Raw genomic sequence first — 25,240 nt, 5'->3', positions numbered from 1 at the left:
GATATTCCTGTATTACCTCTTTGTTTATTCTGTCCTGCATTCCCTATTGTGTCCTCTGCTCCATTTTCCCCAACTTGAGCACCCTTTTCCTTTTCTGAGAATACTGAGGCAGAGAAAGTGTTAAGTAGTTCTGCCTTTTCTTTACTTCCAGATAGCATTTTGCCTTCTTCTCTACGCAGTGGCCCTACCATTTCCTCCTTCTTCCTTTTGCTATGGACATATCCCAACAAGCCATTTTTATTGTTCTTAACCTCTCCAGTAAGCCTGAGCTAATTCTGTGCTTTAGCTTTTCTGACTTTACCCCTACACATGCTTGCTATTTATTTGAATTCTTCTTTGGTGATCCCCCCCCCCTTTTCCATTTCTTATACATTTCCCGTTTAAAACTTAGCTCAGTCAAAAGTTCTTTAGACATTCATCCAGAATAATCCTGTTTTTAAGGGATTGCAACCAATTTTGGTTATACTGATCATCATGTACACACTTCCTAGTTTTATTCTGTTTTTTTTCTAAACTGTAACATCTGGATAACAAGCTGGTCAATAATTTAGTGTTCTAGAGCAGTGCTGCTCAAAGTAGTATTATCTGGAAAGGTGCCAGTCCCAGAGCCATTGGCTGCTGTACCCTGTAAGGTTTCCAAGAAAGAAAGAATCAATTAATCCAAAAAGCACTAATTTAGTGCCAATCCCTAGCACACTGGGGGGGAAAATAATTGCCGGTTCCACACATCAGACAGCACTATTCTAGAGCACAATGAAGCCACTCATCCTAGGAAGGGAACCACCCCATCTAACAGACAGCATGCCAGATGTGCCATTTAAGGTGACACATAAAAAAAACTAAGTACCTGTGAATGAACAGGATGGTTGTCTTGGATCTACTCGAATGGTCTAGTCTCTTCTTCATCTGTGCACCTTTGGCTCGGGACAGATGGCCGGAAGCGGTGTGCCGCTGCCGATTCTAGAGTTAGGGACCGTGCAACAACCACATGGTCCCTAACTCTAGCACAGCATGGTGGCAAGCAAATGGCGGCAGCCCATCCACACAGATGCCACCATCTTGACATAAGCGACGCACAGCATATAGATGTTGCTGCGGATCACTTACATCATGAGTGTGGCATTGGTTCACCCGGCAACCCAAAAAGAACCTGTTTTTTCTGGGTTATTTTTGGGGTGGAGAGACGACAGGCAGTTTGGCTGCTGTGGCGACCCTCCAGAGCAAAACAGGCCGCCACAATCCTGCCCTTTTTGGGGTAGTCTGTCCCAGGCCATAGTTTCATCAAAATACAAGATCTTTGTGCACATGCACTATCAGCCAGAATCATTAGCCAAACCTCAGTGCCCCAAGAAGTCATGACACTCAATGGTTTGCTACCAGGACATTTGCAGAAATGGCAGTATTTAGGGATTTTCCAGGGAATCATAAAGTTTTGAAGTTACCATTATTTCAATTACATTTCCAGAAAGAAGTTATGCATTTACAAATACAATATAGAATGTTCTATGACATGAAAATAATTTTGTGTGATTCTAAGCAGACATACAAAACAAATAATTAAAACTTGTTGTTTGAAGAAGTTATGAAGAAGTGAGCAATAATAAGTGCTGAAGTTCTCAAGGTGCTGTATCTCTTTATTTGGATCTCAAGATTATGCTGGGACACATACTCCTTGGGGTTATCTTAGGATAACTGACTCCTGAGAACCATCAATAAGATCAAAGACACAGTCCTAGCAATCCTCATACTTGCCCTCTAGTATGTAAGATTTCTTAAGATAAAGGCCTCCTACCTGGAGCAGCCAATGTAAGCCATAATCCAGCAAGATAGTGAATTTGGTAGCCAAAAGATGTGTATCAGCAAAGCTATTCATTCGTTGTAATTTATGTAACATTTGATGTGAGCAAAATTTGTATATAGCAAGTCAAAAAAAATTATGTCTCTAATAATATTTCTTAACACTGCCAAAACAAGAAATAGAACTGCCATAACATTACATTATCTAAGTTATCCCAAGTAACAAACCAGGGGCATCAATCTTGGCCTGCCTGACAATTCTCAAATATACATGTGAATTATTTAGAAGAAAGAGACACTACAGGCAAATTACTCAGTATCTGCTCACCAGGGTTTTAAAAGAAACATAAGAACATGACCACATATACAATTTGGGGGAATAGTGAAAAACAATCAGTCTCATCTCAATGAGGGTAGCAAACTATTTGTTGTTGCTGTGCGCCTTCAAGACATTTCTGACTTATGGAGACCTTAAAGCAACCCTATCATGGGGTATTCTTGGCAAAATTTGTTTAGAGGAGGTTTGCTATTCCCCTGAGGCTGAGAGTGTGTGACTTGCTCCAGGTCACCCAGTGGGTTTCATGGCTGAGGAGGAAATCGAACTTTGGTCTCCGGAATCATGGTCCAACACTCAACCCACCATTATTATTAGTAGTATTAGTGGTACCCCACTTTTTCTCCAATTGGGGGGGTTCAAAGCGCCTTACAGTTTACTATGCCAAGCACATCTTAACAAACAATAAAACTACTGTAGAGGTCTGGGGACTCATAGTCTTTTTAGACTCCAGTGCAAACCTCAGCCTTTTCCAACTCTAATGCTGCCACTCTGCCCCTAGAAATGAAATCAACAGCACTCAGGTACAACAACAATATAAGCAACGTTTTCATATGCAGCGGGCAGGGTAACCAGGCGTCCTCTTTTCCAGGGCATGCCCTATATTTCAGCTGCCTGTCCAGGAGGAATTCCAAAATGTCCTCCATTTTGAGCAAAACTAAGAAGCATGAATTTAGATTTATATGAGTGGTCTTAGCTTTTACAGTGGGCCTTTGGTATCCCAGGCCCCTCCGCCCCCATGGATGCTCAAGTCCCATTAAACACAATGGTGCCCCTTATATAAAATAGCAAAATCAAACTTTTCTTTTTAGAACGTATATATTTTTGACTATTTTCAAGCTCTGGATGCTTGAATCTGTGGATACAGAGGATTGGCTGTATTGGTTCATTTCCTACACTTTTCTTGAATGTCCTTCATTTTGCAATACTTTGTCCTCCTTTGCAGTGAAGACATCTAGTCACCCTGAGGTTCACAAGGGATAGCTAGCCACTGTGCTTGGGCCTGCAGCCCCTATAAGGCTGCATCCACACTGGAGAAACAATGATTGAGAAACAATAATCCGGTTTGACCTCGCTTCAACTACCACAACTTATGGAATTCTGGGAGTTGTAGTTTTATAACGCATTTAGCCTCTCTCTGGTCCAAAACACACTGCAGAATAATCCAGTTTGAGACCAGAGCTCTCTGACAGAGAAGGCTAAATGTCTCACAAAACTACAGTTCCCAGAATTCCCTAGCAATGAGCCAGGGCAGTTAAAGCAGTCTCAAACGGCATTATTTCGGTAGTGGCTTTTGGACCTCTGGGGCCACAACACATTGCAATTCCCAGGACTCCACAGCATTGAGCCAGGGCAGTTAAAGTGGTGTTGAACCGGATTATTTCTTCAGTGTTTTGGACCTATATTAGATGTGTCACGTCTCACACATTTGTGATCATTTAACATTTAGGTGAAGGAAGACTAGGATACCTGAACTGCTTGGAGTTGAAGTTCTGGAGCGTTTGTGTGCCCTCTTTCCTGACTGAATCTGCTCTGGAATCTAAAGGCACATCTGCACTACACACTTAAGGCTGCATTCGCACTGCAGAAATAATTCAGTTTGACACTGCTTTAACTGCCCTGGCTCAATGCTGGGGAAGCCTGGGAACTGTAGTTTTGTGAGAGATTTAGCCTTTGCTGTCAGAGATAGCTCTGGTTCCACAATAAACTACAATCCCCAGGATTCCCTGGCACTGAGCCACTGAGTCAGGGCAGTGAGAGCGGTCTCGGACTGCATTGTTCCTGCAGTGTGTTCCGGACCTAAATCAGCTTCAGGCCGCATCCATTATGGCTGGCTGTTAAGTGGATGCAGCCTAAAAGTCCTTCCATGCCTTCACAATGAAGGGCACACATACACACACACACACACGAGGAAGGAAGGAGAGAAGAAAGGAAGAAGAGGAGGAACAAAAGAAAGAAAGAAGGAAAGGAAGGGGAAGAGAGGAGAGAAGGAAGGAAGAAGAAACGAAAGAAAGGAACTAAAGGAAGGAATGAGGGAAAGAAGGAACGAAAGAAGGTAAGAAATAAAGAAGGAATGAAAGGAAGGAAGGAAGGAAGGAAGGAAGAGAAGGAAAGAAAGAAAGGAACTAAAGGAAGGAAGGAGAGGAGAGAAGGAAGGAGAGGGAAGGAATGAGGGAGAGAAGGAACGGAAGGAAGGAAGGAGAGAAAAGTGGAAGGAGAGGAGGGAAGGAAGGAAGGAGAGGAAGACGGAGGGACGGAAGAAGGGAAAAGGAAGGAAGCACAGGCCCTGATGCGAGGCCGCCCTGGGCGCAGCCTGCCCTTTCCCCCCCAGGTCCTCCGCTAAACAAAGCCAGACCTAGCTCTGTGTGTGTTAGTCATTATTACTAGCCTCGCACAAACACGGACCGGCTCCAAAGGCCCACAGTGACCCCCGCCGCCCCCGGTGCGAGGCCTCCCCTTCCCCCGAGCGTCCTTTCGCCGTGTCCCCGACGGCGGGGGCTTCCAGGGTGCTGCCTCCGCCTCCTCGCCCCACGGCTCCCTCGGTGGGTCCCTCGCAGGCCTGGTCCGCCTGGGCGGCTGTCACGGACCCACTCACCTGGCGGCGCTGCGGGGAAAGCCTTCCTCCTCCGGAGCGCCGGAGAAGAAGGAGCCCAGCCAGGAAGAGGAAGAGGAAGGAGGGCTGTGGGGGAGAAAGGCGGCCCAAGCCCGAAGCTCCGGGGCACCGACCCTCCGACCCGGCCGAGGCTCCGCCTCCGGGAAGGAGGGAGGGAAAGGGAAAGGGAAGGAAGGAAGGGGCTCACGTGACACGGCGGCTGCGCGCGACGCTTCTATGGCGAGGGGGCGGGGCGGAGGCGACGCGCATGCGCTCTGGGGACCGTTGCTCGCGAGGACCTGGCTCCGCCCCTGACTCAGCCGCCATTCTGGAGTTCTCCTCCTCCTCCTTTGAATGACGTCACAAGATCCAATAACCTCCAAACGATACCTTTATGGGGACAACCAAAGTAGCACAACTCATACTTGTCCCTCCGTCCTTATTATTCACGAAGGTTCGGGGCACAAGGCCCCCCGTGAATGTGGAAGGAAATAACAAAACGTTGTGCTTTTAACCTGAGAGGACACCACTCTAGGAACCTCTAGGTCCTCCAGGGCAACTCTGGTCAACGTCCAACAGACACTGACCATAGAGTTGCCCTGGAGGCGCTACAAAGGCCTAGCGGAGTGTTCTCTCTAGGAACCTCTAGGGGTTTTCAGTGCCATTTTTAGTTAAAGTCGACCATAGAGTTGTGCTGGAGGACCTAGATATTCCTAGAGAGGACATATTAATCAAATCTATAAATAAAGCCGCAGACATGGAGGGAAGAGTGTATGCGTTGCCAGCTTTCAAAGTCACACTGGCTTCTTCCATCAGGCAAACAGGAGAAAAGGAATTAAAGATGTTTGAGTCATCTTAGGCCTGTGTTGTTCTGTTTCTGATCCTAGTTCGCATGGTAAAGGGAGGGCTATCTGCTGGATGGCGCCTCGCCCTTTCTTTGGCCATGCGGTCACTGGCAGATTTTCAAAGTCAAGGAAATTTAATGGCCATTTGCAATCCAAAGAAGGTATTTCCTCAGAACCCAGCGTGTTTCCTTCCTTTGTGAAGCCACAGAGAACGTTAAACTTCTCAAGAAGTCTTCATGTTTTGCCTCAGGAAAACTTTAGGTGGTCTAGAGGCAAAACATGCCAATCAGTCCCAATATTACAAAAAATAGCTTTACCTTTGTTGGAGGCAGAATAATAATGATAATAATAATAATATGTTATTTATATACCGCCTCTCCATCAGGATCAAGGGGGCATACAATAGAAGTAAAAATACAAACAGTGTAAAATAAACCCCATTTTCCCTCCCACCCTCACGACAGTTAAAATCCCTTCTAACAGTAAAATAACATCCCCTTATTAAAACGACCAGCAATCAAATGACACAATAGATGGGTACATAGAATATTCTGTATGGGGGTCCATATCAATGGGTGACCGAGTGAGTTCTCAGATGGACATTAAATTTCCTTAAATTTCCATAGGATTCCCCTCTGACGGCTAAAATGCGTTGTCTTAAAATCCAAAAAAAAACCATCTAGGGGTAGCCGTCTTGGCCATATAGCAAATCCAATAACATCCAAACAATGGCTCCATAAGAGGCCAAAATAAAGCTGCTATGGGTCACTTTGGAGGTATGCTGTTTAAATGATGCATACAGAGTCCAGAAGCCACACCAAAGCCATGATCCAGTCCTAAGGACTGGAGCGCCGCTTTGGTGCAACTTTCAGACTCTTAGTAGGCATGCACCATTTAAACAGCATACCACCAAAGTGACCCAAAACAGCTTGATTTTGGCCTCTCTGTATGGGGCCAATGATACCTTTATTGGCTTCTTCATCAGGCAAACAGGAGAAAAGAAATGGAAGATGTTAGAAATTCAGTGTTCTCTAACTACATAGGGACCTGTGGCTTCACAAAGGAAGGGGACATGCTGGATTCCAAGGAAACATCTTCTTTGAATTGCAAATGGACATTAAATTTAGTTGAATTTGAAAATCTCCCCCAAAAAGGAGGAAGTGCCAACCTGCAGATAGTACTCCCTAACATCTGCACTAAGACCAGAAACAGAAAAATGCAGGCCTATGACTAACATCTTCAACTTCTTTCTCCTGTTTGCCTGATGAAGAAGCCAGTGTGACTTCGAAGGCTTGCAACATATAGTTGTGAATTTTGGTTGGCCCAATAAGGGTATCATTGGATTTGCTATATGGCCAACACAGCTATCCCTAGATGACATAAGAAGAATCCACCTAAGAGGGATACCTTTATTGGCCAGCCAAATTGGCACGCTAGACATGTTGCATTTGGGTTGGCCAGTGAAAGGGACATCACTGTTGGGTGGGTTTTTTTAATGTCATTGGATTGGCTGCTATATGGCCAACAACCAGAGCTACCTCTGAGGGAGAGATCTGCTAGACTTGTTCCCCTTTCCTACTGCTTGCCATTCCCTTCTCCTTTTGTGCCATGTATTTTTAGATTGTGAGTCTGAGGGCAAGGACTATGTTAAATACTAGAATTGTGGAATTCTAAAAGGTCAAAGAAAAATGTGGAAATATGTAAACAGTTGCAAACAAAACTCCATCAATGATACCTTTATTGGTCAACTGAAATGCACAATATACTTGTGTGAAGTTGGAGGCTTTCATGTCCGGCAGCCATGGGGTTTTTTTTTGGGGGGGGGGGGTGGATTTTTCGAGCTATGTGGCCATGCTCTAGAACAGCCGTTTCGCAGACATCTGTGGCCGGCACCTTCAGAGAATTCTGGCATTGAAGTGAGTGGGGTATATATATATACTGTGTGACTCTAGCACAGTGACCCAGGACTAGTGACCCAGCAGAGAATGAACCACTAATTAAGTAGACACAAGTCCTCCTTTCATATCCTTCCACCCTGAAGCCTTGCCATTCAACAACAGAACGATACACGGATTAACATGTAAATCTTCCCAACCTAGAGTCACATAGTATAAATATACCCCACTCATTTCCATGCCACCTTTCTCTGAAGATGCCAGCTACAGATAGGGTTGCCATAAGTCAGGACCTCCAAACCGGGACAAATGTAGGACAACAGTTTCAAATGTAGGACACTTTTTTAAAAAAATGGAGGACACGCAGAAAAATTGGATGATTTTTTAAAAATGTTAATATAAATGCATGTTTCTTAGGCATGATCAAAATGGAGGACATTTTGGCATTATTCCTAGACAGATGGCAGAAATGTACTTCCCTTTCTGGCCAAACCACTCCCCTCCATTCCAAACAGCCCTCTGCAACCTCCCCAAAAACCCTCACCCCCTCATTTCCCCCAGGTATGTCTCAATTTACCGTAAGGGGGGATTTGCGGGTCTGATCTCTTTTTCTTGCCTTTTGCAAGGAAGCAAAGCCCTAAGAAGCCCAGGGGCTGAGATGAGGGGGGGCTTAGAGAGAGGGGGGTAAATAGATAAAGGGTTAGATAGAAGGGGAGTTAAATATGGGGGTTTGAGAAAGGGGGGCTAGAGAAGGAGGGCTGGGGGTACCTAGAGGGGGTTAGGGTTAGATAAAGGGGGATTAGAGGGAGGAGTCAGATAGAGAGGGGTTAGAGGGGGGCTTAGAAGAGACTTAAATAAGGGAGTTAGATAGAGGTGGGTTAGATGGGCTTAAATTCTAAAGCACCAGAGTCGTTCTCTCTGCAGGGCTCTCAGACTACATACACACTGCAGAAATAACCCAGTTTGACACTACTTTAACTGCCCTGGCTCAATGCTATGGAATTCTGGGAAATGTAGTTTGTTGTGGCTCCAGAGCAGAGCTCTGCTTGTTCAGTGCCAGGAGCTGATCTGCCTGTGTAGTTGGGCTATCTGTGAATTTCACAAACTGCTCGGATTCCCAGTGATTGGGCGGTATATAAATAAATCCTATTATTATTATTATTATTATTATTATTATTATATAAGGGGGTTAGAGAGAGGTGGAGTAGATCGAGAGGGGTTGGAGGGGGGTTTAGATGGAGAGAAGGAGGTAGATAGAAGGGGGTTAGAGAGGGCTTAGCTAAAGTGGGGTAACAGAAGGAGAGGGAGTCAGAGAGAGGGTTAGAGAGGAGAAGGGTGTGTGTTTGGGGGGCCTTGGGGAGGGGGCTTCCAATGTCTGACAGGGGCGATCCTGGGGGGAGCCTGGGGCCCAGGAGGGGCGTGGAAGGTGCCCTCTTGCCTCTCCCAGGTGCCAGCCCCTTCCTCCTTTTCTGAGCCTTGCCGAGGCCTCTTCCTCCTCTTCTTCTCCAACGGCTGGGTCCCTGAGGCGCCCCTCCCCTTTGGTGAGGCAGCTTTCCTGGCGCTTCAGAGCCCCTTCCTTGCAAGAGGAGGAGGAGGAGGAGAAGCCGAGGAGGAGCCCTGCCTGACTAAGCCTGCTGCTTGGGAGGGCTGGCCAATAGGGGGCAAGGCAGAGCAGCAGAGCCTGCCTTCTGCCAGCTCCAGCCCTGCTGTGTTCCCTCAGCTCATCACAGTATAGGGAGGCAGCAGGGCCAGGAGCCGGGCAGCCACCCGGGACCTGAAGAGGGCGGGACGGGACTGGGAACGCCCCCTAGAAAGCGGGGCAGTCACGCCTCCCACCGGGTTATGGCAACCCTAGCTACAGATGCCGGGGAAACATCGGGAATAAACTCTTCTAGAACATAGCCACATAGCCCAAAAAACTACTTGTTGCATGCTTTCGAAGCTCCATGGGCTTCTTCATCAGGCAAGATGTTACAAACCAAATGAGAAAGAAAAAAACAAAACAATTGGAGATGTTAGTGAGACGCCTGCATGTAGCTTCAGTCCTTAGTAAAGATGGTATATTGGGGAGGATCTATTCTGTGCAGGCAGGTTTCTCCTTCTAGGTTCTCTCCTAGATTGTTGATATCCTTCTTGAATTGTGGTGCCCAGAACTGGACACAGTATTCCAGGTAAACAAAGCAGAATAGAGTGGTACTACTGCTTCCCTTGATCTGGATACTAGATTGTTACTTATTCTGGTTCCTGTTCTTACATGCCGAAAGTTATCCAATGATGAGATAGAAATGGCAAAATTACAAGCCTTTGTTACTCTTTCTCAAAGCACCATTATGCCCACAAATGTCGTGCATGGCATTTTACAAGATTTGTTATATATATTTTGCCTGTGAGCTAGATAATTTTATGAAGATTGCCATATGAATGCTGTGGGAATAAAGCTGTATGAAGAAATAGTTTGTGAACATGCAATGTTAAACATTATGTGAGACTAGTACTCCAGTTACAAGTGAATCCTATGCACCCAGGAGTATATCCACTACACATAGGCCGGTTACAGACCGGCACTTTAGTGCGTGACGAGCACGCAGTAGGGTTACAAAAGGGCGGTGTTTCCGCACCTCCCTAACCCTAGTGCATGCTCGTCACGCACTAAACGGCGGCGGCCCTTCCATACGGCCGCCGCCGTGAGGACGTCACGGCCGCACCACCTCTAGACGGAGCGGCGCGGACGTGACGTCCTTGCTCCGCGCCAGGGCGCTTAGTGCACCCTGAACACGGAGCAAGAAGGAGCTCTGTTTCGGAGCTCCTTCCTGGTTTAGTCCGCTGGGCGCAGCCTTCAGACGGCTGCGCCCAACAGACTAAAAGAGAAAGGGGCCAAGCAGCCCCTTTCTTCTTCTCCCCGCTGCCGCGGGGTGTCCTTGGGGCTTGAAGCCCCAGGGACACCCCTTTTCAGGCTGCGGGGAAGCGGCGTTTTGCTGCTTCCCCGCAGCCTGAAAAGCGGCGGATCGGGGCCTCAGCGGCTGCCGCTCTGCATGCTGAGGCCCCGATACCCCGGGGAAAGGGGCGGGTGCAGACCGCCCCAAATGGGCAGTCTATAACCCGCCATAATTAGGCTTTTCTTTTAGTAAACATGCATAGATTATGTATTTCCAGGAGCATGCTCAAGAGTAATTAGTTTCAGATCACAGTCATAATATGAAAGTAGAAAACCATACAAGTGACACTTTATCAACATGTACTATAAAAAGAAAACTGTTTTTATTTCAGCCTTTTTGTAATTGGTGGGAAAATGCATGAATACATTTGTTTTCTGTACAATCAGACTCACAGTGGGAATTACAATGCATTTTGTGTTATTTATTTTTAAATAAAGTGATGCTATCCTGTAAACATGACATCTTTACATTTGTGTTGATGAACTGTCTGTTTTTCAATGTTTATAACATTTCAAAAAACAAAACAAAACACTCTTATCCCCTAACAGAACTGAACAATTGGTTCCCAGTAGCAAAATAAGTTTATGTGGTGGTCTATTCCAGATGTTTTGATAATTATTGAAAGGTATGGGAGCTGGCGGTGGGGACAGGATCATTGAGATGTTGCTCTTTACAATTCAAATGTTATTTAACCTTGCACTTCACAAGACAATTTGCTTAGATGATAAAAATGCACTAACTGAAACAACACAGTTGCAGGCCTAAGGCCTGTACATTGCAGGCCTAAGAACTGAAGAAGCTAGTCCTCTGGCGTCCTGCCATAGCTTTTCATCTGGCGTTTCTGTGGAATGGAGTGATGTCATGGAGGGACTGCACAAAACCGAGAACCACTTTCTATGAGGACATTTCCTATTTTATACTACAGATGAGATGCCCATTGTTTTAACTAGCTTCAGATTCATAACTGTGATCCAAAACATACTGCAAAAATAATCCAGTTTGAGGCCACTTTAATTGCCCTGGCTCAATGCTAGGGAATTCTGGGAACTGTAGTTCTGTGAGACATTTAGCCTTCTCTAGCAGAGAGCTCTGGTACCCAAATAAACTACAATTCCCAGGATTCCTTAGCACTGAGCCAGGGAAGTTAAAGCGGTCTTAAACTGGATTATTTCTGCAGTGTGTTTTGGATCTAAGTCTTGTGACTCCATCCTCACAATCATGAATACAGATTAGAATTCCTATTCCATCCATGAGCATGCATTTAATGGGTGATGAAAAGATCATCTTAACTATGGAGTTTATCAGACAAGGGAAATTGGAAGTATAATCCAATGGCAATCGGAATGCAATCATGGGGTTTAACGTTATTGTGTGATAGACTACCACACGCAATTTCGGGCAATGGGAAGTCAGTCCGAATGCAATCACGGGGTTTCACGTTATTGCATGATAGACTACCACACGCAATTTCGGGCAATGGCAAGCTATTTTCAGGCAATGGGAAGTCAGTTCGAACGCAATTCGAATTCACGTAAATTTGCTGAACTAGCGAATTCACGTGAATGTGTTCTGGCCCCACTTTCTTTTCATTTGAAATTAAGATAAATTCCTCCCATGTGATAAACTCCAAGGTTTAACCAGCCTAGGTCTGGGTGCGCGTAGGTTTTCTGAACTGCTGGTTTAGGCCGCAATTCTAACAACACTTGCTGGGTAATCAAGTCACATTAAATTCAGTGGATAAAATTATACTATTAATGCTGTGGCATACAACCAAAAGCACACAAACTATTGAGAGGAAATTCAAAGATACAGCTGTGTTAGTCTGTAGAATCATTATGTAGAGAAATCTTGCAGCACCTTTGAGACTAAAAAAAGAAGTTGGCAGCATGAGCTATTGTAGACTTAAGTCTACTTCTTGTCCAAATACATCTGAGGAGTAGATTTAAGTCTATGAAAGCTCATATTGCCAACTTCTTTCTTTAATTAGTCTCAAAGGTGCTACAAGATCTCTCTACACATTGAGAGGAAAGGCAGACACCTCATCTCCGTAAGGCAGCGGTAGGTAATCTGGAGTTCCCAGAACACCAAACAATCCATTCCTCACTCTGGCTGCTGACAGTAGCATCACTAAAGAGGTGCGGGGGATGCAGCCCACCCAGGTGACACCCAAGAAGAGGGTCAGGTCTGCCTCCCACAGGGGGGTGGGAAGGGGTGGACATGTGCCTCCCAACTTTACTGTGGTGGCAACTTCCTCCTGAGGAGGAATCCACTAGTGAAGGAGAAGGGCGAATGTACCCTCTTAGGCTTTGGCACAGCCACAGCTACCTTCTCAGGATGAGGCCACTGCTGTGGCATAAGAAAAAGGCAAGCACACCCTTTTGGCTGCCACTGCCCTCGATTAGCCCCCCACACACACACACACACAGGCAACACCAGGGATGGGGATGCCACTGGCTGCTGAATCCAAGAGCAGAAAAATCATTGCATTTTGGTGCAAACAAAGCCTTTGGGACCTATGCTGCCTGTGTTCTTCTAAGCTTCCAAAAACTACAAACCACCTTAACAAATTCACCAGCAGAGAGCTGCAAACACCTTGGGAAGAGAGGCATATTCTGCAGCAGATGTGTTGTTTGCCCCTTCACTAGTCCTTGCGGTGACCATTGGAAAGCATGCATGCAGGCTGCAGAGCTGGACTGGCTCTTACTTCCTGTGAAGAGCAATGTAGGTTTCTAAGGACTTTGTATAACTGAACTACAGAATCATAAGCACTGAAACAGTGATCTCAGTCCTCCAAATTATCCTTATGGTTGTTTCTGCAGTCCTTGGGCCCTGCCAAAAATTGTGTGTGTGTGAGGGGGGGGCGGGTTTCCAGTGAAAGAGGTGATTTGCAGCTCCTTGAAGCCTCCAGGATCTGCGAGTCACATTTTAAATAGGTTGCAAGTGCCCCCCACATTTTTAAACATAAACAATACTGGAAGTGGGCTTCCAGCCACTACTGGTTTATTGTTGTTCATTTTTGGCATTTTTATTGACCAAAAATTGGCCCTTGAAATGCTGAAGTTGCATACCCAATGGTAGCTGTTCAGGTTGTTTAAGGAATAACAGAAGGGAAACAATATATGATAAATCCCAACCAAAGATACTATTATCCTGCTGTAATTGTGATTTACCTGTCTTATGTGATAAACTGATCCTGGTTGGGCCATTAGGTCAAACAATGTATAAAGTGCTTCTCACAGAACAGCTCTCTACCTCCAGGAGAATCCTTATTGTTATAGGGAACTACATCCCACGAGCCAGAAAACATGAGTGTTGTTCTTTGGTAGAAGTTGGAGATGGCCACACTTTCATAATCCTTGAATCTAGTCAAATAGTTCCAGTGTAGCCTAGGATTATCTGCCTTGACTGGCAATGGCTCTCCAGGGTTTCAGACAGGAGCATTTCCCAAGGACTTAGCCTGTGGCCTTTTAGATGAAAAATATGTGACTCTGTGTCACTAAATAGTACTCTTTTCTTGCTTAGTGAGATTTTCAAGAAATGCCAAGGCCAAGGATTAACCGATGTAACCTTTAGGTTGCAAAGGGCTGTGATGTAGACCCCAGTTGATTGACTCGGATTCAAGTTCAACTTAAGTTGCTTCTTGCAACTTGTATATTTTTAGTGACCGCCTTGCTGGCATAATTCATTTTGAGCATCAGGGAAGACCCACCTCCAGACAGTAGGGCACATTTCTCGGAGGGGAGCAGCAAATATACAGTATTAGGCAATGAGCTTGAGATGGAAGGATCCTTCTAAAGATTTTTAAAAGCTTTAGAAAGCTTCTCCAAGGTGTAGTGGGGATAGGCTGCTGAGTAGATCACAATCCCTGCCTCAAGGCCATTGCCTAATGCATTTAGTGTCCCCCCATGAGAAATGCATCCTGCTTCCTTTTTTTTCTGTTCAAGTTGGTTCCCAGTCTTGAGACTTTACATTAGACCTGGAGTAAAAGACTTGAATGCATCACTGGCAAAAGTCAAACCCTCCACTTGTGTACTTATTTATCCTTCCAAAATGTGATTTTACCCTAATGAGCACACTAAAGAATCCTCTTCTTCAAACTTTTCTCCAGTAAATTGGTATTGCATCATAATACACCAACTTTTTAGTACAGTCAGCCCTTCATATCCACAGATTTGATATTCACAGCTTGAATTTTTTTAAAAAAATATAAATTACAAAAAGCAAACCTTGGTTTTACTATTTTATATAAGAGACACAATTTTACTACCATGTGTATTTAATGGAACTTGAGCATCCACAGATTTTGGTATCCATGGGAGGGAGGGCTACAACCAAACTGTAGTGGTTTCCACTGTACTCCCTTTGATCCTGTCCCCTCTCCTCCCCTTTCTTTACTTTAAAAAAACTCAGTATAGTCAGCTGTTAAACTATAAAACAATGTGAAATAACCTTATAGACAACATTGTCATGAAGTTTAAATCTACTTCTTTGGGGCAAGAGAGAAAGACGCATACCCCAAATGCCAGTGCAATTTAGAACTGAGTGTTAAACTACGCACTATATTAAAGATGCAGTGTGTCATTAAATTTTACATTCCTTTTTTATGCTGAAATAAGCATGCTGGAGTTGTATTGGGCCTTCAGCGTGCAAAAAACATTCCTTTCCCCACTTCATTTGGCTAAATTACCATTGCTCACCCACAAACATGCTGTGGGAAAATGAGGTGAGGACCTCTTCTAATGCCAATAGAGGAGTTTTTTAAAGTCCCCAAATAGTGGTGTGAGGTGGGGGGTGGGGGGCGACACAGATGCCAAAAGGATGTTGACAGCACCCCTTGAGCTTACTTCAGAATAAAAAAGGAAACCAACATTTAGTGGCATATTGTGCCCTTAAAATAAATGTGTAGGCTGACCTTCCTTGAACAACCACAATGCTTCATCTAAATAGCCCCAGCCTATCTTTCATGGTCATGCTAAGTAGAATGCGATTGAAACAACTGACTCTGGGAATTGGCTTTTATATATACATACTGTTAGCACATGCCTAACATGTAAGTTGGTTGGTGTTAGTGGTGCCATAGAAACATTCAAAAATCTTGTGTAGGCCATTAGCTACTTACAATATAACAAGTGAATGAGCCCTTAAACAGTGAATGATTGTAAACTACATTGAGGTCACTGACAGATAGTTAACATTCAGATGGAAAGCATGATCAGCGATGACATCTGTAATGCATTAATATACTGACACCCACCCACCCACCCCCCCCCAGCCTATAAGGCAGGACCGAGGCATTGTTGACCCTCCAGGGGTTCTTGCTTCAATTCTCAGAAGCCCCAGTCAGTGTGGTAAATGGAAAAGGATTATGGGAGTTGTAATCCAGGGGGCCATGGGGTTCCCTGCCTCTGCTCTAATGGCCCTTTCTTCATTTTAAAACATTTAAGATGTTTTGAGGCATATAAATGTGTCACATGAATAAGACTGTATTCATCGACATCTGGTTCACTGGGAGATAGCTACTCTAGAACACTAAGACAGATGCTAGCAGATATAACAACAAAATATCTACAATAGCCATAGCTTCAGTATTACTTGGAAAACCAACAAGACCAACAAAACCTAGCCATTCCTCTAGTGTGAAATTAATATAGATCAATATTTTTATTCCTCCCCTCCCCAGTTTCTCAAATGCCATGATGTAATATATTTTTGTAACAATAGATGTTCAGCTGCTCACTGAAATGGCACTGCACACAGATGTAATGGAACTGAAGGCAGGTATTTTCTGCTTCTTTGATTTAGATGGTGTAGATTAAAATTAAGTGGGTTTTATTTTTATCTTCAGGGTAAATAGAGAATAACACCTGCTGCAGCCCACTCCCCCAGGCTTTGCATTTTCAACTGAAAAGGTACATAGAGCTGTATACACTTAGGCTCTGACTGTAAAGTCAAGGCCTCAGCAAAGGCAGCAGCTCCCCAAAGATGGAACCTTCATCCATAAAAGCTATACAGAAGTAGGGCTTTCTGTGTACATCTTCAGCTGAACATGTGGGAATAGAGCAGTGGCAGCTTCTGTGTCAAAGGGATGATGAAACCCTTTGACCAAATTTTAGATCAAATTTTAAGGGTGTTATCCAATGTGCTCAACTCTCGGTCTCCTTTATCACTGTGGATGGACCCTTCAATAGTTTAGAATAAAATCTAGTGTGGGTTTATCACTCCACTGAGAAGAAGCCACTAGGCACAACTCAGACAGATTTTGCTACCCTGCATTCAATGAATGTGTGATTTTCATAGGAAGAGAATTGTCTGCAGGTGCCCATCATTGCCAGAGAGAACTAGCATATTTTTGCTTATCTCAGGATCATCCTAACATGGGCATCTGTTTATGTTTTAAACTAAGGACAACTGCATCAGCCTGGAAAAATTATGAAACAATCTCCCATGTCTGTATGAGGGTTGATTTCTAGTTTCAAGAAACTGCAGTTGTTCTCATATTATAAATCAGCCCAATAAAGATTGATTTTTAGGCAATTGTGGGATATACAGTATCCATATATGAAGCTAATATTATTTATAAACATAAGTCAAGTTACTTTGGAAAAAATCTTGATGTTGCTTTATTGACGCCAAAGGCATCACTTCAAAGAAAATTGAAAGCTTTTTCACTTTGGGTAGCACACTTTTAATATTAAGTGTAAATTATAAGATTTTTTTGATGTTACATATTTTTAAATCACTGTCTCCTAGTTAGTTTTGGCCTTGGATTCTTCTTCAGTTTAATGAAATAAGAACTTACCTCTTTAGCATGTTTCATGCAATGCTGATGGTAATTTAGATAAACAAGGGCCAACATCCAGTTGTTAGTTCCAACTGGAGTAGACCTGTTGAATCAATGGGAATTTTTAAATCAGAATTTATGTAAGCTTCATTGATTCATCAGTCAAGTGTAGTTGGAATTAACAAGTAAATTAGGCCAAGCTTAGCTGATGGATTCTGCAAGAAGTCCACTTCCAATTAATAAAGGTTTGACAGGATATTGGCTACAAATCAATTAAGTTTAAAGTCTGAGCAAGAAAAAAAACCCTACATTAAACTTCAGAATATGGAAATATACAATGTCTTATTTTTGCTTTTAACATACTGTACATTAAGAAATATTGAAGAAAGTAACATATGCAATCTTGACTGAGATTTATAACTTGCCATTTCAGCATAGCTCAAGAGATGGTGAAAATGACTGTGGATGAGCCCGAGTAGTCTCTTTTTGGACCACCCCCCCCAAAAAAAAAATCTTTCAAAGTTAATTATTTGAAAATCAGAATATTAGATCACAGCATTTAAGTGGGAAGGTTCTAGGGACTGCTTTGTTTGTTATGTTGGTCCTTGGTTTATAGTTGGATCTCAATGGTATTCTCCAGGAAATAAGTCAATATGCTGAAGTGGACCTGTAGCACTATAGAAAACCAAAGAACTAACAACAGTTTGAATTATTTAGTACAAGATGACACTGAATCTGCCTGAGTTCATTCTGCATTAGAATTTGCAATATTATTTCACTGGTAGACTGGAAACAATCACAGGAAAACTGAAGGTCATCTTCTCCCAGTGCCTGGTGATAATGAAAACACTATGAATTACATAGTGTATGGTGTCAAAACACTTGATGTGGCATCCACAACTTGTTGAAATCATTAGCAAGAATCTGTTAAGTCTATACTATCAAGAGGATGAATGAAGTACCTTCTCCCCTTGCATCAGATAAACAAAAATAAGATTTAAAAAATTACATTGATATATGAATAGGAGCCGATACTATTAGAACAAGTATGCTGGTACAAATCACTTGATTCACAGGGAATATTCAAGAATGTCTGGAAATTGCCTCATATTCTCCATTCAACTTCTTTGGAATGAATCATTTGGAAAAGAGGAAATTAATTATTAAAATATCAGAAAAAAATGTTCAATACAGAAAGATTTTCTGCCTAGTTTTCAACACACTGAGGTTAGGGCCTGTATTGGTAAAATGCCTTTAGGATTAAACCACTCATTCTCTTGGTCATTAAAGACAGAGGTACCATTTAAAGAGCCCAGAGTAGTATTTGTGTAAACTCAGCTCACCATGAATTTTAAACTTATACACATATATACATAGCAGGTGGTAAAAAAATGTGCCAGCCACTCATTCCTAATAACTGTGCCATTATAACTCAAGACGTGCCAGCTCAAAGACAAGACTCTTTTTGCTGGCAGAAATGCCTTCCTTTCAGAAGAACTGCTCTTCTGACAGCTGATCTCAGAGATCTGCCAACAACCAATCTGCCAACAGAACTCTAATGCTTATGATCTATTACCAGAAGAATCATAAAGCAGGCAGAAAAGGAGTGGGTTAAAGAGGAGGTAAATTAAGCTAGATCAAACCTCCTTTAGCCCTGGGACACAACCACAATACCTACACAAAATTAGGTCATGATGAGGATAGTCCTAAATTTCCAGTGTTTCTAAACCAAGACCAGTTCAGTTTAAGCATAGCGTCAGCTGGCCCATTGTCAACTCAACTGACTTTTGGCTATCTTGGGTAATTAGGATGCATTCTAAGTAGGACTGACTGCTTTTATTTCTTTTTTTCTTTTCTTTCTTTCTTTTTTCTTTTTTAACAAAAAAGCAACACATATTTTTGTTTTTTTACATTTTCCTTACAAGGAAAACATCAACATCAACATTATTTTAAACTGCAAAACTGTTCCAGAAATTGAAAGGTGAGGAATTAATGACATTACAGATATCAACCAATAGGCACTGACCACAATGATATCTTCCCCTTTTAAATTCATACTTGTGGAGCATCCTTCTTTTTAAAAATCCAACAAACTTGCCTTATAATGGTAATAATATGTGTATTTACAAAGTGGTGAGTCTGCTTCCACCACTCTCAAAATGGTAAGTCTGAATATATCAAGTGGTTAACTTCTTGCATGTTCTCAGTGCATAATTTGGAAATATTTCATCATTATGCATCAGATGAGTGGCATCAATCCTAGACAGGGTGCTGCCAAAATTATACCCACTCCCCATGTTCCTATTTATAATAATGCCTGAGATTCTTATAACTCAAGATCATAATAACAAACATAAAATTCTAAGGGCTGTATTGTGCCTTTTATCAGCCTTCACTGCTGCATTGTTTTTGTACAGAAGTGCTGGGAGGGGGGTCTATTTAACAATGTAGAAACCCACAACAAACACTGTTTGTTCCACATTGCAGGGCATTGATAACGGGATTGTTTGGGAACATGCGTAACGTATTTTGGAAAAAGCCATTTTTATGAACCAGCCCTGGCAGGAGTTGCTACAATATTGTAGCTCCTGCTGCATCCATACTTCTTGGGTCTTTTACACCAATTATGAAGTTGTTGGTTCTTCTAGCTCCGTGTACCACCGACAGGACTTCGACTCTATTCACACGTTGACCTCTGCTTGTGAAGTAGTTGATATCTTCTTCAGGAAACTCGCCTGATAGGGAATTTTAGAACAAAGTTATTTTCATTGAACATGATTCACTCTATAGCCTTCCCTTAGGAGTGGACCACAATACTATGCTTCCAAAGCACTCTTTCACACCCCTTTCCTCTTACACATACTCCACATATGAAAGACTAGCAGTGGAATCTTACTTTAGCAATCCCAAAAGGATGCTAGCTTTTGGTCAGCTAGCTCAGGAAATATAGGACTGACAGAAGATCCAAGGGGTTCAAGAACAAACAGTCGTACGTAGTCCAGGTGGTAAAAAGTGATCAGAGTTTACCAGCAGAAATTTGCAAAAGAACTAAGATTGGTGTTGTTTCCAACATTGGTCAAAGAAGTTGCCCTACTAATAAAGGTGAAGGCTCCAAACTCCATTGAGCTTTCCAGCTGTTCTCCATCAAGGCATTCATAAATGTGCCCTTTTTCAGCAGGCCTTGATGGTAGGTGTACATCTGATGGGGATACTCTGGGCTTCTTTTGCCAACACCTTTTGGGGGGGGTGGGGGGAGGAAAATCCTTATCCTGTTTGGGCATTGCACTGACTTGAGCAACAGAAGAAGGGCTTGGGAGAGTCTTTGACTGTCTGAATGGGTAACTGCTGGATCTCCTCTCTTTCAGGCAGGCAAGATAAGGCTTCTTCCTTGTCTAATAATGAGTCTTGGGCCACATGACAACCAAATCACTATATAGTGGGCCCTCCATATCCATCAATTCTACTATCCTGGTTTCCACCAGCCACAGCTTGAAAATACATATTTTTTAAAAATCCAAGTATAAGTCTTTATTTTGCCGTTTTGTATGTTATGGACACGATTTTACTACAGCACTGTATATAATGATATGAGTATCCATGGATTTTGGTATTCACATGGGGTCCTGGAACCAAACCAAGAGCCCACTGTATTTATGTAGTGGTATGGATACCAAAATGTGTATCTTAGGGAAATAACATTTAATATACCCAGTGATTAAAAAACAAAACAAATCCAAACATTTCAGAAAGGAAAAAAGTACATTCCTTCATTCTCCCCACAATAAAATTGAAAACAGAAGATTGCAAAACAATAACAACACATTGTTTATGCTATTCTGCAGATGGAATAAATTACAGTGTTTCAGGATCTTACACTAGTGATGGTTTCCTGACAGAGTATGGAAGTAACATATTACAAATAACATTTAATATGTTACTTTTTGAATTACAGGAGACAATTAATCATTTCAGGTTTTGCTTTGGGATAGAGGTAGATGTGTTGAGTCTCTGGCAACATAGAGCACTATAAAATCTAATAAATTTTATTCTGGCATAAACATTTGTGGATTATACGTCACTAACAGATCCAGGAGACTAGATATAATCTCACATAACATGTGATGGGCCTGGGAAGCAGACAAAAATGTGCATTCTCATTGGCATTGGAAGATGGATGGAAAAGCACATCCTCATCTTCATGATGTAAAGCAGATGGCACTCATGTTAACTGATGATTCACTAATTAAAATATTTCTATCCCATTTATGCCTGCTGAAAATATGTAAGGTTATCACAAATCATTACATATAAAAGTGATGAACACAACACAATAACAGAAGTAAAAAACAGAAGCAGTAAGGTTAATCAGCCGTGGTAGGATAAAGCTGTGAAGGGCAGCTCTTCATTGTATAAATCAAATCTAATTCAGAAAGAATAGCATTTTGGCATGGAGCCTAAAAACAAAGGGCTAAGATGTGTTTCTTAGTGAAGCCCAAAGCCTGGGTGCCACTACAACAAAGATCGATTATGTTTGCCTTATTTTACATGACAGCAAGAAAAGCCAGTTTAAGACCTTTTACTGCTCATGGAACACAAGACAGCATCTAACCCCACCTCATTTGATGTGCAAAAGCCAACTGGATTCTCAGTTGAATCTTACTTCAGTTCTGTGATGTGACAATGTCCTTTACCACACCTAAGATGTTTTTAAAAACATTTGTCCTTCCACAACTATGTCTGCACATGTATTTTTCATACAACATAAGCATAATAACAGAAGGCTGTACTTACTATCAACCTCCAAGACATTAGACTGAAGCTGTGGATGAAGCCGACCTAGTGATAGACTCTCACTTAGGTTTTTGTTATATGTTAAAACATTCACCAAAACCTGTCAAAAGGAGGGGGGGGGATCAAAATATTAAAAGTGTTAATAAATTGTTAGCAGTGAGATCCTGAGTCTTTTTTAGATGTTCAAAATTAAAACCAGGCATAGGGAAGAGATGTTGCTGGACTGCAGCTCCATCATCCCTCACCATTTGTTATACTGGATAGGTCGGATGAATCTTGCAATCTGACAGCATTCAGAGGGCTATGCATTCTACACCTTTGGTGTATTGTATGTTGTTTATTATGATCATAAACATCATAATTATTATCCTCCCACTTTCCCCCCAAATCCGTGATTCAAAGCAACCTAAGATGCAGGAGCATCTTAATCATAATGGCAAGGTCAGGCCCTGGACATGCCTGACACAGGTAGGAGGGGATACTTGTATAGTGGGCTATGTATATACATTGTTACATGTGTCAGTGAAAATAATGTGGACCCCACAGTTTATTTCCATACATATAGGTCACTTTGAGGAGCAACCCTCAAATGTGTCAGAATCATTAACTGTGTTAATGGATGACATGCGTTATATTGATTATTATCCTTCCACAAACATATACACTTTGATCATTTTTTTTAAAATCTATTAAGACAGGAGTTTGATAACATAGAAGTTAACACTTATGCTAGTTTGGAAACTGACTATATTGAATTGTGGTTCTTGCAGTGAAGCCTCTGACACCAATTGAGCTGGTGTGATAGACACAAAGTGTTTCATTAACATTCCAAGTGCACAGAGAACAATGATTAACCAATTTACTTGAGGAAAGGAAAAGATGTCAGTTTGTCTGGAAATCTGTAATCTCAGACAAGCACTAGAGATGGAAGTTGTGTACTTTGTGGGGTAGGTTGAAGACCTGGAAGAGCCTTCTGGGAGATGGGGAAACTAACAGATAGGAGTCACCCTCTGAAGCACACAATAGGAAACAGACTGCTCTAGACCTACAGTATATGTGGGATTAGGATTAAATGATTTGTGGAAAATCATTTGTTCTACAAGAAAAAGAGGGTTTCAGGATAAAGATTAAAGTTGAACCCAATACCAAATATGCTAGCTTTCTGTGTAGAACAGATGTGAATAACATTTGGCCCTACAAATGTTTGGGATGTTAAGTTCCATTAATCATCCTCATTGACCATGCTAGGTGGAGATGCTGGGAGGGTGGCAAAAAGCTCCCACTAACATGAAGGAATGTGCTGTAAGGAGTAGCATCAAGCCATCTGAACTGCTATCTGAAAAGAATTGCACCGTTGACCCAAGACATTATTACTGTCAGAAACAAAGCACAAATAGAGCCTCCCTAATTTAGGCCAACAATCTTTTAAGACATCTTGCTTTTTTGCACATTCAGGTGCCAGTTCTTGCCTTCTTCTAATCCCCCTCTCATGGTCATTATGCCACTTGGTGCAGGGCACTTCATTTTAGAGCAGGGCCAGGAAAAGCCTGCAGGCTTACTGCAGTGCTCAGAACTAACCTGTGTAATGCTGCTCAAAGCTCTGTCTCCACCATTGGCTCCCAGACAAAGGTAGGTTCCACACATTCCTTCTGATGGCCGAACAACAGTAGGCAGTAAGAAAGACAAAGGCCTTTTTCCTGGCTGTATATAATTCCTCTGCAGGAAAACAAGAATGTCCAAAAATTATTAAATATATCAACAGGGGGCCCTCTTCCTGATCCAGGTTTTTGCTCCTGTGCATTAACTTTGTGAAAACATGGTCACCTGAGTACTAGAACATGTGGTGAATAAGGCAGCTTTCTCCACTTGGCACCCTCCAGATGTGTTGGACTAAAACTCCCATCATCCCCACCACTCAGCCAACAGCTATGTTGTCTGGGGATGATGGAAGTTATGGTCCCACACATATAGAGAGCACTAGGCTGAATAAGGCTGGAACAGGACATTGTTCACAGCCCCTCTTCAGATAGCATCACTTTGTACTACCTTTAACAAACTTCACTGAGAACATCTGTTTGCCTGTTGCCACAAAAATAATGAGTTTTACAGTATCTTAATGGCACCTGATGAAGTCCACAAAAGCAGGTATCAAATAAAACCTCATCTTTTAATATGCCACAAAATTCTTTATTTCTGCTTTCACTGCAGGAACTCCAAGGCTCTTTACAGAATAAATACAGTGTCCACTGGAAGATTGGCTCCGGGCTGAAGATGGTTTTCAGGTTAAGGCAGGGCTCAGTCACAGACTGACCTTTTTCTCAGCTGAACAAGGAATGTGCACAAAGTAGTATCCTTTGATTTCTAGGTGGAATGACCTGAGATCTATCTGAACTATATATATCAGTTTTATACCAATTTAATTGTCATGGCTCGATCCTAAGGATTCCTGGGGTATGTAGTTCAGGGGAGTGCATGAAGCAGAGAATTCTAAATAGCTCACAAAACTACAAATTCCAGGATTCTGTTGGATGGAGCTAGAACAACTAAAGTAATATGAAATTTAAACTTTTATTTATTGCAGATACACTCTGGGAAGGTATATCGAAGGCTAGCTGTGTTGGCCTTGTAGCAAAGTACAGTTTTCAACAGCTATGCCTGATGAAGAAGCAAGTGAAGCTTAGAAAGCTTGCAATGTGCATTTTGTGTATTTTGGTTGGTAACACTGTTTTATGATCTGGGAGTGTATGGACAGTGTTATTACACTGTCTAGGCACTAGGCGGTATTGGATTTAATTTTATTTGGGCTCCTTCAGTGTGTCACTTCTATTCTTATTTAGGAGAGGCAACAAAATGCTTGAATAATGGTTCTTCCTCAATTAGTGTTTTCAAATTAGAGATACAATTTTTCACTTTGGATGCATGTGGGTCAAAACATATATGTACTTGCATTTTGAGATATACTGTTGTGCGAAAGATTCTGCTACACATTTTGCTAAACATTTCAGCTCACTTTTTGTACACTTAATCCAACAAGGATTTGCTGGTAAAAGGGCTGTAAGGCCCTATAAAAACCATTTTATTCTCTTCAAAGGAGGTAGCAGCTACAAAATTTGAAAAGGTCAAACAGTCCAGCTAAAAGTAATAAGTTCCATCCAGTCACTCTCAGAACAGACTTACTTACATCAGTGGGATTTAAATTAGAATTTGCCCCATTGATTTCAGTAGATCTGCTCTTGAATTAGAGTATGTCTAAACTGCATAGTTTCAG

General features: G+C 42.4%; 3 protein-coding genes across 5 annotated transcripts in view; 1 reads left to right on the top strand and 2 right to left on the bottom strand.

Annotated features, from left to right (window-relative positions):
* Nucleotides 1-4,898, bottom strand: part of NCOA6 (nuclear receptor coactivator 6) — a 67,168-nt gene extending 62,270 nt beyond the window's left edge. For both annotated transcript variants that reach the window (XM_042465841.1, XM_042465843.1), the window contains exon 1: nucleotides 4,728-4,898. The gene's annotated coding sequence lies outside the window, so the exon portion shown is untranslated. The remainder of the gene's footprint in view (nucleotides 1-4,727) is intronic.
* Nucleotides 1-25,240, top strand: part of ITCH (itchy E3 ubiquitin protein ligase) — a 603,853-nt gene that overhangs the window by 435,644 nt on the left and 142,969 nt on the right. The window lies entirely within an intron of this gene.
* GGT7 (gamma-glutamyltransferase 7) overlaps nucleotides 13,260-25,240 on the bottom strand; it is a 50,979-nt gene continuing 38,998 nt past the window's right edge. Inside the window, 3 exon segments of the mRNA XM_042465857.1 lie at nucleotides 13,260-19,916; nucleotides 21,973-22,072; nucleotides 23,551-23,688. Of these exon segments, the coding sequence (XP_042321791.1) occupies nucleotides 19,753-19,916; nucleotides 21,973-22,072; nucleotides 23,551-23,688 (402 nt within the window). The 3' untranslated portion in view covers nucleotides 13,260-19,752.

This window comes from Sceloporus undulatus, chromosome 4 (assembly GCF_019175285.1).
Source record: "Sceloporus undulatus isolate JIND9_A2432 ecotype Alabama chromosome 4, SceUnd_v1.1, whole genome shotgun sequence".
NCBI lineage: Eukaryota > Metazoa > Chordata > Lepidosauria > Squamata > Phrynosomatidae > Sceloporus > Sceloporus undulatus.
The sequence above is the reverse complement of the archived record's forward strand: the minus strand, read 5'-3'. Positions and strand labels throughout refer to the sequence as shown.